At 37.8% G+C, this 19,247-nt stretch overlaps 1 protein-coding gene across 3 annotated transcripts in view; it reads right to left on the bottom strand.

Annotated features, from left to right (window-relative positions):
• Nucleotides 1–19,247, bottom strand: part of SCUBE1 (signal peptide, CUB domain and EGF like domain containing 1) — a 192,804-nt gene that overhangs the window by 154,874 nt on the left and 18,683 nt on the right. For all 3 annotated transcript variants that reach the window (XM_038153802.1, XM_038153801.1, XM_038153800.1), the window contains exon 3: nt 6,515–6,643. In XM_038153802.1, coding sequence (XP_038009730.1) covers nt 6,515–6,643 — 129 coding nt within the window. The remainder of the gene's footprint in view (nt 1–6,514; nt 6,644–19,247) is intronic.

The following is a 19,247-nucleotide window of genomic DNA, read 5'->3' as shown; positions in this document are numbered from 1 at the left end:
AAAATATGTGTTCTAAAATCTGATTCATGCTACTGTACCATGAAGACTAGATACTTTAAATTGCTGTGATGAATCACAGCTGTTCTTATTAATCTCATGTACAGACCAAACAAGACTGGTAAAATATCTCAAACCAGGAATATGGTAAAAATCAGTTTGCTGTAGAAATATATGAGAAAACAAATTTATATGTCACTTAGGTTTGCATATGAAAACCAAAGGACTTCAAAAAATGCTTTCAAGTTTTTCATTCTGCAAGAACACATTTGTCACTACAAGGCAGCCTGCTGTGCAATTTGTAGCATGGATTTGTGTGAATGTGTGAATGTGCTCACTGCAGCTTGTCTTGGGAAGGTTCAGTACCTAAGTATCAGAAGCTCCCCTCATCTCAAGGCTCTTACTACACCCCAAGGACCTGATCACTGCCTGTCATCTTTTGCAGAAAGGCAGAGCTCACAAGGGTTTAAAACATGCAGATAAATGTGTTGTTAAACCTTGCACTTCAACAGTTCTCATCTTATCTATAAATATATATTTTACACATTCCCATTCCCATCTTGTGGCTTGGACCCCTCACAGTTAGAACAGCTCCTTGCTACTCAACTACAGAGACCTGATTTGGGGTCTGGCCTACTTCTCTTAAGGCATAAACCACCTCCGAGTCCCAAAATCCTATTCAAGTAAAAGTCTGGAAATGAGTAAGAACTTCAAGATTTAGATTATTAACCTTCTCTAGAAAAATACCATAATTTTACATTTGTTTTAATAAAAAATGAAGAGTTATAAAAAGAAGGCTATTGGGTGTATTCAATTTTCCTCCATCTGCCAATGGGCTTGGAATTACTAACCAGGAAAATCTGGAAGACAGTTTATGACTGATAATATTATTAGAGGCCCTGATAATGTGCTAGAGAGGGACAATACTTAACTGCCAGCTCACCTAATAGTCTTCTGGAGCTAGGAAAGAAGGGCAAGGAGAACTGGAAGATGGCCAAGGAAATGAAGCATTTTTCAGCTCCTCTTTAAAATATTTTTATGAAATTAAAAATAACTTTGCAAAAGCTGTTTAGTTTCATATTAAAAAGGTTAATAAAATCTATTTGAACTGTTGGGAAACATAAAGAGAAAAATAAACATCAGGAATACCAGCATTTGCTTGGAGTTTAATCAAGCAACAATTGTGCACAGCTGTCAGGAGAAGAAGAAAAATACAGCTAAATTAAAAGGAAAATACTGATCTCTTTAATCATACCAGTGATTATGCAATCCTGAGTTATGTGACACCTCTGGACAAGATACATCTGGTAGCTTTAGGAATGATTTCTCACATATTTGCTTCACAAATTTGCACATATCACTTCATGTTGATAATCAGATGAGGCCACAATCCCAAGTCCCAGTGTTTGTTTGAACAGCAGGATAGGAACAGGCAAAATTTAATTTCTAATAGGTTTGGGTTTATTTTGGAAAAAAAAAAAAACAACCCAAAACATAAGAACACTGGAACATTTACTGAAAAATGATTGAATCATAGGATATGATATACATACATTTAAAAGCTGGACTCAATGATCTAAAGGTTAAACTAAACGATTTTTTGAGGGTTTTTCCAACCTAAATGATTCTGTGATTCTATGTATATAGTAATGTTAGTTTTTTCATCTAAGTCAGATTGCAGATTACTACCACCCAACCAGGAATTGAGCCTCCATGCCAGGGTTAAACCTCTTCTCTCTTAAAGTAAGCCAAGAGATTTTAAAGGAGTACTTCAAGACAGGCACTTGGGTTTAGATCTTAACCTCAGACCTTAGAAGAAACGAAATTGTATGACTTCAAACATGAACTTTTATACTGATTTGAGATCCCAAGGTCTGTTTTATAACAGGCATCTCAAGGCCTGTGCCTCATCAGCTACTGATTTGCCTCAGAAGTTTCTCTTTTAGCTGCAGGCTCCCAAACGCCTGGCTGGAATTGCTGCTTTGCTGCACCTACCAGAGCTGGCTAATCAATACCACTCCTGGAGCAGGTTCAGATGCTCCAGGGCAAGTGCCACCTCTCCTTTCCCACAGGGGTTTCCATGTGACTTAGCCACTTTGTCAAGAGATGCAAAGTACCATCTGACAACAGACAAATAAAAATCTAATTTCCATTATTCAGGCTGGAAAATCAGACCTTCTGCCCCAAGCACACCTTCAAGGTTGTGGACACAGCCAGGACTTTGCTATTCAGTTCACAGCTGACACTGAGCTTGTGTCTGCCATACTCGTGTCTGCTCAGCTCCTGCAGAGAGCTCCATGGAACCTATCATGCACACTTGGAATTGCATTTCTGTCCTGATTTCTGACCAGACTTTCCCTCTGCTTCCTAGGATTCTTCTCAATCAGACAAATAATTAGCTACTGAAGAACCATAAGCTATATTGAATCATCAAAACCTACTTTCATAGTTATCTGCAGGAGGTCACACATACAAAAGAATTGATTGAGATATCATATTACAGATGTCCAAATTTAGTAATTGCTATTCTTCTGTAAGAGAAACCAAAGCTACACAGACTATTTGAAATAAAATCAGGGATACAGAAGGGTAATGATTCTATTCCTGCCTATGGTGTAGACATGGAGATACCTTGTGTGAAGACTGAGAAGTAACTTAATCTGTTTACCTAGTTACTAATCTATAAAATAATTAAAATTTTAATTCCTTTCCTCACAGGACTTTCTGAGGACAAATTTATTACTATTTACAAGGTATTAATGCATGTTCCTACAGCAATTAATACCACAGAAAAAAACTTTTAAATAAAATAAGTACGTCTCTGAATACAATATTTTTTTTTTGTCCATGCTGCTTTGCATCTTTTTAGATACTTTCTAAGAAGAGTTTGCAACCATCGTTAATATGCTCACTAAAAACCAGAGGACTTCATAGAACCTATCCTAATCTTTAAAAAAAAACCAAGAGTTAGGATGTGTGCAGCCTGGCACAGGAATTGCTTATGCAAAAAACCAATGCTTATTCCCTAATGAAAAAGGGACTATCACAAATCACCTAAGGAGAAAGAAAATATGAAAAAAAACCCCAACCAACACACAAAAAGGAGAGATGAAAGCAGGTGACAGCTATTCTTATTTATATCAGAACAGATAAGCATTATAAAACTGCCCAGATTTGTATTTCATGTACAATAAGGGAAATCCTATTTCAAACCTACTGTGTGACACCAAATACTAGTCTCGCATCCACTGAGCAGAATCTAGAGCAATTTTTGAGAAAAAACTACTCAAGGCAGTGCAAAAAATGTTTATTTTTAGCTAGACAAGGATATCATCATAGGAAGCGAGGGAGGGAGGAAGGAAGTGGCGGAAGGAAGTGATGGAAGGAAGGAAGGAAGGAAGTGGCGGAAGGAAGGAAGTGGCGGAAGGAAGGAAGGAAGTGGCGGAAGGAAGGAAGGAAGTGGCGGAAGGAAGTGGCGGAAGGAAGTGGCGGAAGGAAGTGGCGGAAGGAAGTGGCGGAAGGAAGGAAGGAAGGAAGGAAGGAAGGAAATGTTGGAGGAAGAACTCAAGAAAAAGCACTAAACTTGTCCACAGTGTTATAAACGTGTCAAAATTCATAGGCGAATAAAGTGATATACTGATTGTAATATCATTATAAATCTGAATATACTGTAATAAGCTAGGGTTGGTTATGAGAAGATTGAGGGGTTTTTACTATTAAAGGAGGCTTGCCCAGGCAAGTTCCCAAAGCTAAAGAAAAGTGGCTTTCAGGAGTTGGGAAACCTGTTGTCATACACATACCACACATAGTCTTGCTGCATTTACATGTGAAGGAGAGGAAAGCAGCACAGGATTTCAGAAATTTTAACTAAGAGTAAGCCATTAGTGGCATACCTGGCTACAGATAGCCAGGGGTGATGACATATCCGATGGTAATCCATTCAAGCCTATAGTCCATTTCTGGGAAATCCCTTAACATGTAAAGGACTACCAGTAAGGGACTGTTTAGCTTGTATATCTTCCTGGCGCGGGTTCTGTGTATTGTAAACGTGGCTCTTAGATTCTGTCTAGCAAGAGACAAGAAGCCTATGAATTATTCCTAAGACATTGAGAGCTGGACCATCTTCCATCTGATAGCATTATCCTGGGACCGGAGAAGCTTCGGGAATTACTTGATTAAGAAAAGGACAAAGGACATCCTCGCCTGTGACAAGAAAAAGAGTATAAGAACTGGACTCAGACATGGCTATGGTGTGCCACTACCTCTCTGATGCATACAGGGGCTCAGAGCTGTGTATGTGTGTCACCCAGAGCCTAAGTCCTGGGCTAGACTCTGTCTGATTGATTCATGGCTGACCCAGATTTCGCCATTTGAATGCAAAATAAATTTTATACTTTGTTATTTTATCATAATTTGGCTCCCGCAAATTATTGATTCGATTTAATTGGCAATTACGTTTATAACAACAGCATCTGCTGTAATTGAATACGCTGAGTTTGCTATTTGTAAAGAAGATTTTAATCATCTTGCTGTACTGATGTTACTAGAAAGACATTCAGTGAAGATCTATAAAGGAATATAAACCCTGTCAAGAAGAGATGGCTTAAGATCCTGTAGAGACCTCACTCAGGCAAGATATGTAGAAGTCCTGATGTCAAACAAGATATGCAGAAGTTCTGATGCAATCTTTTTCTTTATAAGAAAGGTGAAAAACATTGATACTAATCTTGTGAAGCATTCTTTGTCTCCATAAAATCCATGAAAAATGAGTGGTTTCTAAAAAAGCAAGAACAGATGCAAACCAGTGGACTCACCAAAACTTCAATTCCTTTCAATGCCTAATTTCATCATGGTGAAAAAGAAAATCTTTGGAATAAGCAAAATGTTATAGAAATCCTAATTTAAATTTGTTTGTGCAAATATGGGGTTTGTTTTTAATTTGAGACCTCACTGCAACCTCTTACTGCATGAATGAAGGAACATCCAGGATTGAGGCTGCCAAGGGCTCAACCCAGCTTGGCCCAACCAGGATTCAGATAAGGGAAGTTGCCAGCAGCAAGTTTGAACAGCAAGACTTTTCACATAGGCAAATGCTTGCCAGAAGAGGTCCAAAACAGAGGTGGTGAAATATGACTGAACTGAATGTAGACTATCACACAAGGAAAATACCTGTTAGGGTTTACCTAACACTTCTAAATGGAGAGGGCTTTTTTGTTAGTTTGTAGCTTTTCTTCACTGTAGAAAGTTCTATATTAAACTACACTTACCCAGCATGACTAAACTAATGCCATCTGTCTTGATCTGTCAAAGTCAAAACTTCAGCTGCACATGGCTTCCCTGGACAGGCAGTGATAAGAGATGGACCCCTGAAGAGGAAGTTTGAGTCAAACCCCTGTCAATGGTCAGGATATATAATCCATCTGAACAAATATTACTCTGTTTGAAAATAAATGCAGTACAAAATACATCTGTTGAAAAGCTAATCAAATCCTTGCCCTGAAATCCCAGTTCTTTCATAGTTTCAGCTAGTGCAGACTGGTGATACTGGACTTCAATATTTCTGGTTCGCTGCCTCATTTCTTGAATTTCATTGAAAATATATTGGTTTTTACTAAAGTACAGCTGCTGCTGAACAGAGAAAAATATCCCTTTTACACACTGTTTTATAAACATCACCTTGAAATTAACTTAGGACTGTACCAAAATGTGGTCATTGCATTTATATTTGGAATAGTGAGAAAGAGTCTCTAAGCAAAAAATGACCAACAAATAAGCAGCTATGGGAAACTGGACATAGCAGTATAGGTTCATTTCAAGGCAACTGGTGTAAAGAATTTCATAACAAGAGCATATACCTATGTAGCTTCTAGGACAAACCCACCCTATTTGAACCAGAGCAATGGCCATGAATCAAAAATACAGATCCCCAAATCCTCAGACTGCTGAAGCAATGAAGATCCTGCACTGGACTTTGCACAGTCAGTGGACAGTGTCCCTCCAGTTAATTAGTGATTAGTGTTTCTTCTGCCCTGTTTCATTGTCCAAGTATTCTTTCCTGGCTTACTTCTAACATTCTGTAATTTATGTTCATACACCATATCCTAGAACTGCACTGCCTGAAAAGGGAAAAAAGGGGAGGGAAAGCTCTAATGATACAAGTGGGATTACAAAAGTTGGAAGAAACAGACAAAATATATCTCAGTATATTTAATATATTCAACAGATTAATTTTCTTAAAGAAGAAGCCCAAGCATCCAGTACAGGCTTCGGGGGTCAGGGTTTTCCTCAGCAATCTTAAACATGGGCATTCTGCTTTGAGCATGTTGAGATTAAGAGTGACAGCTGGAAGGGTCTGACCTAAACTACACTGGGGCCATCTCACAGGTTTGAATGTATTCATTGTGACCTGAATCAAGTCTTTACTGAAGATGTGCCAGATGATAAAATGCAGAAAACAGATCAGGCCTTCTTGCCACAGCCATGAAATGAAAGTTTCTTGCCAGCATTCACCACTTACCAAGACAGTTGTGGCCATCATGGGCTAACATGAATCCATCATAGCATGTACACCTGTAGTTGCCTGGAATGTTGATACACTCGTGGACACAACCCCCATTGTAGAAGTCATTTTCACACTCATCGATATCTAAAACACAAGAGGAGGGGGAAAAAAAGCTTTTGTAAAAAGAGAATTCTAACAATACAGAAAAATTTCTCCAACTGAGCATATTTTTTGATATATCTATGTCCCTAATCTTTCTTTTAGGCTCATTTTGCCTACTTCAACACATGGTCAGGGACCGAACATATTAGGGTCATATTTGTCTGAAAAGCAGCAAGCCAATGTATAGAACACTCTTCCACAAAATAGTTGGAGTATCATCACAGTAAACAATTATATGTTGTCAAAAATAAATTAAAAAAAAGGAACACTTGATTTTGGTACACTTTATATTTAAAATGTAGTTTTTATTTTCTGGCTTCAAAATAATCAAGCAGAGAATAAATGAAACCTTTTGACTTGTAACAACTATGTGAAGCATACTATTAATATGGCATGAGACAAATGTATGCCTTCTATAACAAAGAAACTATAATCTTCTGTATTAATCCACGTACAACCAGAATCACAAAAATTTCAGTATTTTATTCTCAGAAGATATGATAGAGTCGTTTGGCCTGTCACACTGGCCTGTATCTTAAAGAGGATCATAAAAGATGAGAGATGGATTCTGCTTCAATTACAAACAATCCTGTCATGATCTCCCCTCCCTCATACAAAAAAGTCACTTCACTCATTCTAGAAAAAGCAAACTTTCTTCTTTTTACAAACAGCATTTTGGCTTATACATGGAACATCAGTATCACAGTCAGTCTTGTGAATAATTAAGTGATGCACATCAACCAACTAAAAATATATAAATAGTTAAAGATTGCCTCGTGGCTTCATAAGTATCAGGTCTAAATTTGTGGTGTGTTAGACCAAAAACCACAGCTAATCTCCCGAAGTTAGGCAGCACATGATAAACAGATAAAGTTATCCTTTTAGAAAACCGCCTGTTAGAATACCAGAGTTACCCCAGCATTACATTTCAAATGTGCCTTCCATTGCAGAGGTGATTGACATTTTTCTGAATTAGAAAATCTGTGTGAACATGAACCTTTCTCTTTTTTTTCCCCTTTTAAAAGCACTCCATGAAAAGCTCTTGCCACCTGGTAACATGCCCAGATGCAATCCAAAGAGGACAAGGTGGTTTGGGCAAAATCAGACTCCTCTGAAGAGCCACCTCAGACTCAGCCATTCAGTGCCTTCACCACTTCTGTTCCTTGGATTGAGGGTGGCTGGGTTTGTCCCTCCTCACACAATCTGTGAGAGCAGGGAGAGGCTTTTCCCAAGTTCTGTTGCAAGTCTTCTCCCTCATGTTGGTCTCTCCCAAAAATCTACCTTAAACTCAGTATTCTCCAAGTCTCCACCCACCTGCCTTCAATAGCTGTGAAGACCCCTTGTACAACCTCCTCAGCAGCTTGAAAAGGGAATGACCCGCTTGGCTTTATCTGCAAAATCAGTTGGCTATTTCATAACTCAGCATTTGGCACCACAGCAATACCAGAAACAGGAAGCTGGAGAAATGATCTTTCAAACCAAAATACAACCTGCTGCTTAAAGGTAAGTTTCCTAGTCTTTAAAGCACTGCTCTTTTTCAGAAGGTTCTCATTCTTTACTAACAATTTCCATCCATGAGTTGTACAAGTGCCCACTCAGCACAGCCTGTGGTTGTGCTGTACCTTCCAAGTCCAGTATGAGAGTAAAAAGAGAAATCTGTGATTTTTCTTGAAAACAAGAACCAGCAAGTCAAGTGCTCATTCCAAACAGTCTGCAATGCAGTCTCTGAGAAGCTGCTCTCATTAGGCCACAGCTCCGTGTGCCTGGGTGCATATTCCCAAAATGTTACAGTCTGGTTTCCACTCAGCAGAAATCTGCAGGTTCCATAACCATTCATGAATATTTCCAGAAGCTTCCTGTTGTTCTCTACAGGCTACAGGGACAAAAAAAGAGCTCTACAGTAATGCCATGTTTTAAATAGGCCAAGTCAAGGCTCAAAAAGCATCTAACAGGATTTCAATGTCAGGTGTCTTAGGTGTTCCCCTCAGGACAATCAGAAAAAAATGGCATCTTCATTTCAAGGTTTGTTCGTAACTTTTATCCAGCAATGAGTCTTTTCAGAAGAGGGAATTCAGAAGAAGCTGTTACCAACTGTTATGTTCCTCAGAATCAAACTGCCAAGGGTTGAGCAATTAATTCTTTTTTTTTTTTTCAAACAATGAATCAAACAGTACTATTTGTTTAAATAAGCAGTGAGAGAGCCTTCAAAAGGGACAAAAAATACCAAAGAAATATGAAGCCTGTTGAATAACTGCCCCTTATATTATACTTATTTCTAAAAAGCTGTACTGTGATTAGCAGCACAAAGTGATGATGCAATACAAATACTCGAGTTATGGAAAAGGTAATGCAATAGATACAGAAACCACAAAAATAGCAAAAGAAACAGATTCTTTTCATTTCATGCTCTTAGGAGTTCAAGTCACAATTAATATTGCAAAAGGATTAGAATATTATTTCTCCCTTTTGCACCCCAATAGCTGTAAAAAAACTGGAAGTGGATCCAAACATTCTAACTTCTTTTCAGAGCAACGTTGTGGTTTTTTGGTTTGTTTTTTTTTTTTTTTTTTTTTTTTTTTTTGTTTCTTCCCTCCAAAACCCAAATAACTATTTAAAAACTTCACCTGGCAGGCTGATTGGAATTTCTATTTCCAGTATGGCTAGCAAAATCCAAGGGGCTAAGACTGGTGTATTTACATTTCCAAAAAAACCAAAGCAAAAACACACCAAAAAAACCTCAGCCCCTCTCTCCCCCCTCTAAAAACCCAAACAAACAAACAAAAAACCAAACAAGAAAACCTCACAAAAACGTGCACAAAGCCTAAAAAGTCCAAACGTTGAACATTTCTGAAGCTCCAACTGCCAAAAGAAATGCAAGCAATGTGACCACCACTCCATCTTCTCTTTTACCTGAAGGAAGACATTCTTTAAAGAATGCCTCAGTATGCAACAACTGTAATTTATGGACAGAATGTTACACCTGACATGCCAGAATACAGCTTCCTTAGTAAGCTTCATATAGAGTACAAGTAATAGGAGTACATTCAATCACATAAAACCTTGCTCTTCATTTTGTCTATCATAAGCCTCAAAATTTGCAGGGGCCATCTCTGTTCATCTCCTTTTGGGTAGGTTATATCTTATCATTCTTTTTTTTTCCTATAATTGATAGAATTGGGTGTTAATCAAAATCTCAACTCTAAACACCTCTGAGAAATTAGCTTTCCCTGCTAATTTTATAGCTTCAACTATCCTTAACCTTTTTAGCATTTGGTCTCTTAATACTGTCTTTCATCATGAAGGAATTACCATAACAAAAATAAAAACCAAAACCAAAACCAAGAGGAAAAAATAAATGTAGGCATTCAACCATGAAATTGTGATGGATGTAGGTGCATCTACTGATTAAATTGCAAGGTTTCTCAAAGGGAAACATGAAGTTTTGTCTACATTGGCAAAATACTTATAAAGTTTTCAATTCCCTAAATTCCAGCTGTTCAGATGGGGAACCCTTGGGATGTTTAGTGAAGAAATAACCTTAAAAGAGAATTGCGGTATTTTCACTCCAAGAGAAATAAAATTCATGTGGTACTACAATGGCAGGAATTGTGGGAGTCTTAGGCAAGAATTAAATGCACCAAAATGGTTAAGAAGGTGTGGAGACATTTTCAGTACCTGTCAAGAACCCATTTGAGCTTAGTGTATTCAAAAAAGACAGCAACTCCCAATCCCAGGGCTGGATGTAATCCTCAGATGCTGGCAAAATAACTTTGATCTTCTCTTTCTGGAACTGCTTCAGAAAAATCTCAAAAATCCACTGCTTGTTTCAAAAGTTTTAAAGTAAAAAATCATCAGGAAAAAATAGGTAAAAAAGAAACTTGCTTACTTGGGTGTACTAGTAACTGTAGTGGTTCAGCTATTTACCAAGATGAAAGAGGCTTGGAAACTCCATCCTAATTACTTCTGGAAAGCAGAGGTGAATCTTTTTGTTACCATCTGGAAATAACTCTTTGAGCGCATCCCTAGGGAACACAGCCATGCTCTGCTACTGCCCTCTTCAAGGAGCAGTGGTGTTACTTAAAGAACACACAGTCTAGGAGAATGCAGTTATTATTCAACACAAGCATCTAAGAACTTTTAAAAAATACTCTAGACAAGTATCTGAGAAAATATGAGGATGTGTTACCATGAGGACGTGCTGTAATTTACAGTCCTTGTATTTCAGTTATAAGAAGAGAATTTGAATTTATTTTAAGCAATCTGATTCCTTTTAGTTTGGTGGGACTTGTATTTCCCTTATACATAATGGGTTGATTCTTTCATAATTAGAGGTGAAATGGACACTGACCCATGATTGCTTTAACTTGTGTATTCTGCCACAAAGAGATGGAACTCTCATAAGCCTCACAATGCCACCCTGCAGAGAAGCAGCTCTTGCAGAAGCACACATAACTGTGAAATGTTCAAAATAAAACAAGAATCAAACTCTTCTGCTTCCCATATCACAGTATTCAGCTTTCTGTTACAGCAGAGAACAAAGACAAATCAGCATGCAATAACTAATGTCCACAAGACAAACCAAACTGTAAAAAAATGAGGAAGTTGCAAAATGCCTGGTTCCCATTTTGTCTAAACATTTTCAGCAGTGTCATGAATTGACTGAGTGCTAATCATCTCTTCCAAGCAGTAACCAGCTCTCCTAGAAGGTGGCACAGAATTTATGCCAAGAAAGTAAAAAGTCTATCTCCAGAAAAATTCATTCCTGCTCTTCATTGCATCACTTGCAATTAATTAAGTTCCTGAATGTCCAAAACTGTGTGTAACAACACATGCAACAAACTTCGTCAACACAGCTACAGATCATCATGGGCACAGCTACTGAAATCAAAGCAAATGCCTGCATGGATTTGATGAATTTTGGATGAGTGTCACAGCTAAACTATCACAAGAAGCCTTATGGCTATTAACATACAAAAGGAAGAATGACTGAGGCCTGGAAGTCAATGAGCCAAATTCAGTGTTTAGTGTTGAATTCCACAGATTTCTGTAGAAAATGGGAAAGTGTGCATTGAAACAGTTTTTATCTTAGCATCTGTCAAGGCCATAGATCCCAACACTCACAATACAACAGAAGATGTTCAAAATAGGCGTGGTATTGAATAAAATCTGAGTTCATTTCAAAGTATTTCTTGACTAGCAATATAAGGGCAAGATCTGGAGCTAATTTAGGAAAGAAAAACTTCAAATGACTTTGAAAGGAGTCATTTGTGTGCTTGAACATTTTAAAATAAAAAGTCAAAGAAAGCTGTCTGCCCATATCAACTTCTAATTTACAGAACCACAAACAAAAGGGATTGTGCAGGTATATTATGCAGATGTAGAATATCTCATTAGGAAGCTGGATCCATTAAATAGCTAGAAAAAGAAATATTAAAATCTTTGCAAGTACATCTTGATGCCTGAAGCCATGTATTTCTTCATTATCTAAAGAAAGAAAATTTTGATATTCATCTTCCTTTATCTAACTGCTTTAAACAAAACACTGCCAAAAAGGCACTGTGGAGACAGTAAATAACATTGCCCTTACAAACTTGACAGGAAAGAAACTGTGTTTTACCTTCTTGCTTGAAGAGAGGTTAGTGCGAGCCCCTACAGATGGCAAAACACACTAGATGCAAAATTCTCTTTTATCAGTTGTCTTCTGCTAAAAAATGTCCTCCTACAGTTCTGCAACAGCAGCATCTTGCCTGCTTTTCCACAACTCTTATGCAGCAAGAAACACTGCAAGACGCTGGAGCCCATATTTCCACGTGGTTATATTTTTCCCTTTTATGGCTTCTCTACTAAAAGCTTTCAAAAAATATTATTGGTTCTTTATTGAGTTTAATCACTGTTCCTCCTAAGGCTAATGCACTATCCTCATATTCACAGAAAAATACAGAGAAAAAAGGCCCACCCCTAGGTTCTAAATCCTGCACAACTAAGAAGATTTACAGTACCGAACTGCCTTCCTCACTGCATAGCTTCATGCAAGCTTGATCTCAGATGCTTGTGAAAGAAAGTAACCTTATAAAATCCAAAGATAAAATAGCCTGAGATGAAAACCCAATCCTACAATTATTGACACTGGCTTAGTGAAGCCAGGAAGACATATTTTCTGGGATTCACAGTAGAGAGATACATGAGACAGGATCAGGACTGAATTTTTTTGTTCCCATTTCCAATTCAGAAGAAACAGCGGCATAGCACTGACATCGCTACTTTAAAGGAAACAGGCAGAAGTGAAGTTACATGCACACTGACAAGAATTACAAACAAGTTCAAGTCCTGGATTACAGTCAGATCGGCATCTTATTCTTCTTCATAACTGGCTTTGAGACTGCAAAAGCCATGAAAATAAGTAAAAATTACATGGGAATATTTATATATTTATATATCAATTTTTTGGCAGACTCTACATTTAATATACGTTCAGCAGATATACATCACACACTGGACAACCTGAACATAAGGCATTTGTATTTCCCATATCAAGCTGCACTTTCCTTGAAAAGGGAAACAGTTCCAGATCTAAAGGCCAGGATAAATGCTCAAACACAGGTTAAAGACCATTCTGGTAAAGTGCAGGTGAAATTTGCCAGAAGTTCAGCTCTCAGGGAAACACTCAACCTAAGCAACTTTACTAAACACGTTAGATTTGTACCAAGAGATTAGCATCAGCGCATTTCCACACATTTCAAGTCTGCTCTACTCTTAAAATTTTCAAAATATGACCAAAGTATGAAGAATTGTGTGGGAAAATGTGATCAATTATCAATTTCACTAAATCTGACCTGATGAAATAGCATTTCCATCTGTTTTGAGGCATCAGAATTCAACATCTACTCCAAGTCCAAATTTTATGAAAAAAATTGGACATACCAAAACTCTTTCAATATTTCTACTCCAAAAAAACCCTTCACCTCCAGAGAAAAATCCATTTTTGAAAATCTCTTTCCACAAAAATCTTGTTAAATCACTTTTTCTATAAAACAAATTATTTGTTACATCTGGTCCTTCCTGCAAGACTTTATTTTTTGACTCATAAACGTTAACATCTTTATTCTTTAGATGCAGTGACCTTGTAAATGTTACAATGTCATGAATCAGAGGAACACAGAGTGCAGCTTTTACAGCTTTCAAATTGCCATGATGTTTTCAAGACGCTTGTGCCAAAGAAAACTGTAAAATTTGATAGCCATTAGGGCTTCTCTAAGAGGCAAGGTCAAGGGTGGGCAGGCTGGGAACAGGATAAATTCAGAAAGAGCAGCCGGATGTTTCTCGGTGGAGAAGGAAAAAGAACAGGTACAATATGTTGTTTAACATGAGGGTTTTTTCAGTGTAAATCCCTCAAGAGCCTTTCCACTATGGGTATTGCCTCTCCCATGTTTTTCCCATTAGTGCATCCACAAAGAAAAAAAAAATCAATTTTACAACTTCCTTCAAAAATGTCACAAGCCCCTATTTCCCAGTATTAAACTGGCAATAAAATGAAAAGGCCATGCCAGTTTAGTGGACATGATTTGGATACAATCTGTGGTATTGTTGTGCTGTTTTTCTGGAAGCCATTGAATCCAGCTTCCTTTCCTTCTGTGATGGCTAAACACAAAGTTCATCATGCTTTATCTCTTTCTAAAGTATTGTCTGAAAGAAGTGGGGGGGAAATGGAATACAAACCAAACTATGTAAAGGTATGTCCCAGCTGGTTAAACAACACACACATTTTTAAAGTGTAAACAGTTTCAGATTTAGAACTCTCTTGCCTAAAAGCATTTAGGATATGTCTGAAAGGCAGATGAGATATCATCACATTTATCACTGCCTGTTGATTTGACTTTTTAAAATTCAATATTATTTTAATATTGTTTCATAATTTTTTCCCTAACCACAATTATTAACTTAAAATTTTAAAGAAAGCACAGAGACAGCTATTAATGATCCCTATTTTGCCCTGTGTCTGCATTTTTTTTCCCATTATTATACTGTGTACAGCAAGCATGAATCAAATTTTCAAGTCACACAGAGTAAAGGTGGCCTTACAGGAATCACCCTCACTAGTTGAGGAAAACCAGCTTTCAGACACGAGTCCTTCTCTAAGGAGGAGATGAAGTAAGTGAACTGAGTTTATCAGCTGTAAAAAATGTAGGCGTGCTTAGCACATGCTACCTTTCAAGTTCTAGTTAATGATCTTCAAATATTGTGCATCATACAAAGAGAATTAAAGCGTCGCATTTAAAGACAGGAGTGACGAGACAGTATCAAGCATCCAGTGTTGTAAGCTGACTTCAGCTGACTCAGCTCATACATTGGTAAAAGAAACAAGGCAATAGATAACGAAAATGCAAAATTTCTGCAGTAGCTGAATGGTTATATCTCACATTTTTGGTGAATAACCATCCCATTCTTCATTCATCAATAAGAAATATGGTGTCTGGAGACTCCCTTACATTTTTCTTAAATTCACCTTCCCTTCCTCCATTTCCTGTCACTGTTCTCTTCCCTGCGCATTTCCCTCCTTATTTAAACTCTGAGTTTGAAGAGTGGCTGGACATTGATATGTCAGTCAAAGCGACAACAGACACAAGAACCTACCCCTTTGATTCCTTTTCTGAGGATGCCTGATGTTCAGGCAGGTATTCCTGCCTCAGTCCACATGTACCTTGACCCTGGAAAGTTATCACTGAAGTACAGTGAAGTAAGAAATATGCAAAAATATTGGAAAAAAGGTAAATTACAAACTGAAAGCTGAGGCTCTGCATGCATTTGGTGTCACTTGCCAGTCACCTAAGTACTCTATATGGTGGCATACATAACACTCCAGCAGCAGGAATGGGTAGGAGATCAAACAAGTAATATGGAACACTTTTCACTTAGCACCTTAAGAGTTTCTGACTGCTTAATTGGCAAGTCTTCCTACTGCATTAACACTGGAGTTTTACAGAGCTTTTTACCTACAGTACCTTCTGGGTGCCTGAAACCATCGGAGAGCTAGAATCATTTATGGAAAAAAAATAATTAAGCAGAGTTCTTTCCCTGGGGAATATTTTATGTTCTATTAATGTATCTGAGTATTACCCCTGTGTGACATTTGCCATCTTGACTAGCACAATGGACGCTTATGTGGAACCATTCCAGCTTCATTTACAGTAAACAGATTTTTTTTTCCTAGATAAACCCAAAATTATTGTAATCCTGCATTCAGCATCTTGACCCCTTGATTAGAGCTTGGAGCAGCTTGACATTTCTCTTAATTGATATTTAAACAAATTGGCTGCAAGTTCTTTGAAGCTCAAGTGAGATACCCAAATAAAGATGGATACCTGCAGAGCATGTAACAGTTTTAGGATCTGTCTTTATTTAGTAGCTGCCATGCCTGAGAAGCTCAAGCAGAGAGGTTTCCTGTTCATAAGCTGTTATGAATGTGAAACATGACATTTGACAGCATTTTCCCCACCACTTCTAAATCACAGCCATTTGCACCCAAATTCCCTCTTTTAATATAATGGAAAATGTTTGATTCTACAGCAGATCTTCAAAGTTCTTGGCCATCTAATGGGAGAGTATTTCTGTGTTCTTACTGACACTGCTGGTGTGCATGCATCCTAATAATAATTGTTTCAGTAAGTCATGGCAGGAGGTTATCCTAGATCTTAAAATTCAAATATGTACCTATCAGTTTTAAGAAGAATGTTTCAAGTAATAAAATTAGCTCATTGATACAGATATAATTCACCTACTTTTTCCCCAGACTCTGCAGGCATCTCATTCTCACAGATTGCTTATCTCCAAGCTTACTTGCATTTCATTTCATTTCTAAATGTCTGCCCACTGATAAAGGGAAAAAAATTCCAGCCTTCAATTCTGAAGTAAATTTCTTTGTTACCTATCAGCGAATGAATATTAACTTTCTTTTAGCCCTTCATGTAGGGGAACAGAAGGTTGCTTCTTGCCCATTTCAGAATGAGTCAGTGGCAGATTGTGCACTGCCAAATAGAAGATTTCTTGGTATCATAGAGCACATGCTTCCTTAGTCCCTGGCAGACTGACACTTCTTCAGTTTCAGGCTGAAAAAGCCAAGACCACAAACAGCATGGGAGACTGCAGAGCAGTGGTTTTCAACCTTCCTGGATACTAGGAACTAGTATGTTTTCCAGCATAAGTGGAAACACTTTAGCAAATTTACATCTTCTGACAGCAGGTTTACCTTTTCAAACTATTTTTTCCCACCTGTACTTTAGCAGTAGTCCTTGGGCTACTGCAGACTCCTGGCTGAAAACTACTCTGCTGTGCTGGTTAACCACTTGGGGAATATAATGTAACTTATACCATGCAGGATTTGTAAAATATAGGGTTTCCTGTCATGCTGTATCACTTGGTCAAACTTCCTACTCAGTGCAAGATGCATATCAGATAATTAATCTTGCCAGCCTAAAGAACCTGGCAGGACAGTCCCACACAAGTAATCTGTCTGTGAGCAGAGCAGCTCTACCTTACACTGCTGGTGTGCCCTGTAATGAGGGAATCACCTGTTCAGGGCTGCCTATTATTTCAACATTTACTGAAGTCATGTGGCTACTTCTAAATATGACCCACAGGGAAACCATGAACTTGTGCTCCCTGCCAGACCCAAGACTTAAAAAGCCTCAGAAACCAACTCTGCCTCCTATTTTGCCACCTGTTCCCTGAATACAGATAAATTCATACTATTCCCCAACAACAGCCTTGATGATCTGAAAGCCTCTCAGCATTTTGGTTTGCAGACAACAGTAAAGAGCAGCCCACAAGGAATGCCACTCTCAGTCCTTCACAGGGATAAAGGCTGTAACTCCTCACCCATTAAACTGCAGCTGGCTGGGTGGCAACTTGGTTCACCAAAACACAGATCCTTCTTTGGTTTAGACTCATTACACTTGGTTTTGCTGTAAATAGTTTTTATACCCACAGGAGCTTTTATCTGGTCTAGGAGGATGTACATGATGGAAAAAAGGTGGAAACACACCTGAAATGTGTGAAATGCTGAAATGCTCTGAAAAATGAAAGTATTGCTCATTCACTAAAACTCAATGAAAAAGAAGTCCCTTATACACATGGTAATTAAGACTCCAAAGCACCTTTGGTAAGAGTAATCTATTAATACTAGCATGTTGCCTGATTTCCAATATTAATAATTTCACAGTACATTGCTTTTTATCCAAGAGATAGTACTGAGGATTTCTTACTTTCCTTCTCTTTTCTATGGTGTTAAGATGGCATTTCTTAGAAAATATTTCAGGGCTCCAGCCTAGATGTAGGCGAATGGTTTGTATTTAGTTTAGGTTTTCAGGAGAGTGGTGTTAAATTTGCTCATGAGTCTATTGCAGAGCTGTGGATATTTTTAGGAAACAAACAGTAAAATTAGTTGAGATGACCCTACACTAAGCCATTTACATGGCTCATTTATGTACCTGATATATTCACTTAAAAAATCTGAGAAGACTAAACGGAATAGAAATAATCAAATATTTACAATACCTTTTTTTTTAATCTGAAATAGTCTTGCAAAAAAAGCTTAAACTCATTTTTGTCCACCACTTTTGAGTTCTGTGCATCATCTAGAAGGTACAAAAATTACTAGGCTACAAATTTTGTTACAATTCAAGAGTTTAGGATGATCAAGTCACATTTTGTTCCTGTAATGAAAATTTAGGCTTGTTACAGATTTGTGTTTTAGCATCTCACTTCTGTTAAGTTAAAATTTAATAACCTGTGATAATAATGATGATACACTAAATGTGAGCACACACAAGCACTGCCTGAAATAGTTCACACTTCTAAAAGCTTTCTCCATCAGGACAGTACAATTACAAAATGTGGAACTATTTTCAAGACGCCAAAACAGTTGGCAATTTTGCTGCACAACTCAAATTCTGGCACAGCCTCTCTCAGCTTCTTAACAACAATTCTGTCTCCACAGCGCATAAAGTACCTGCCATGCAGTTTTGCTTGGATATACAGACTGAATGTTTTCCATTTTTTTTTGAAAGCATGGACCTGGCCAGTATCAACAAGAAGCTCTAGATGTTGCTGTAGTGGATGAATGCAAAAGGGTTTTATTTTCAAACAAATACCATATTGATGCAATTTTTTGATTCCAGCTATTTTTTATTCCTGAAACAGAGAACCAAACCCTACTGATACATGCTGACAGTTCTGAAATTTTATCCACAAAAAGAGTTCATCAGTTATGATGCAGGCTCTCCTCAGTCTTTGAAAAGGCCATGCAGAAATTAAGTCTTGTGGACCAGAGCCCTGTTTATCACCAGAGACAAATAATAAACAGTGGTAAGCAGGCTTTAGTCTTTGACCTGTGATGTACAGCCATTGTCCAACACTGACATAAATGTACAGACAGTGAACAGTAGCAGGCAGCCTACTGGCTTTTCCATCATTATTACCCTTTCCAGACTCTCAAAACATCTCCTAGACTGTTTGGCAACTAGAGAAGAAAGCACCACCAGGAACAGGAATTAATGAAGTTACACACTCATCTTGGCTGAACATGAGGTAA

Source organism: Motacilla alba, chromosome 1A (assembly GCF_015832195.1).
Source record: "Motacilla alba alba isolate MOTALB_02 chromosome 1A, Motacilla_alba_V1.0_pri, whole genome shotgun sequence".
Lineage (NCBI taxonomy): Eukaryota > Metazoa > Chordata > Aves > Passeriformes > Motacillidae > Motacilla > Motacilla alba.
The sequence above is the reverse complement of the archived record's forward strand: the minus strand, read 5'-3'. Positions and strand labels throughout refer to the sequence as shown.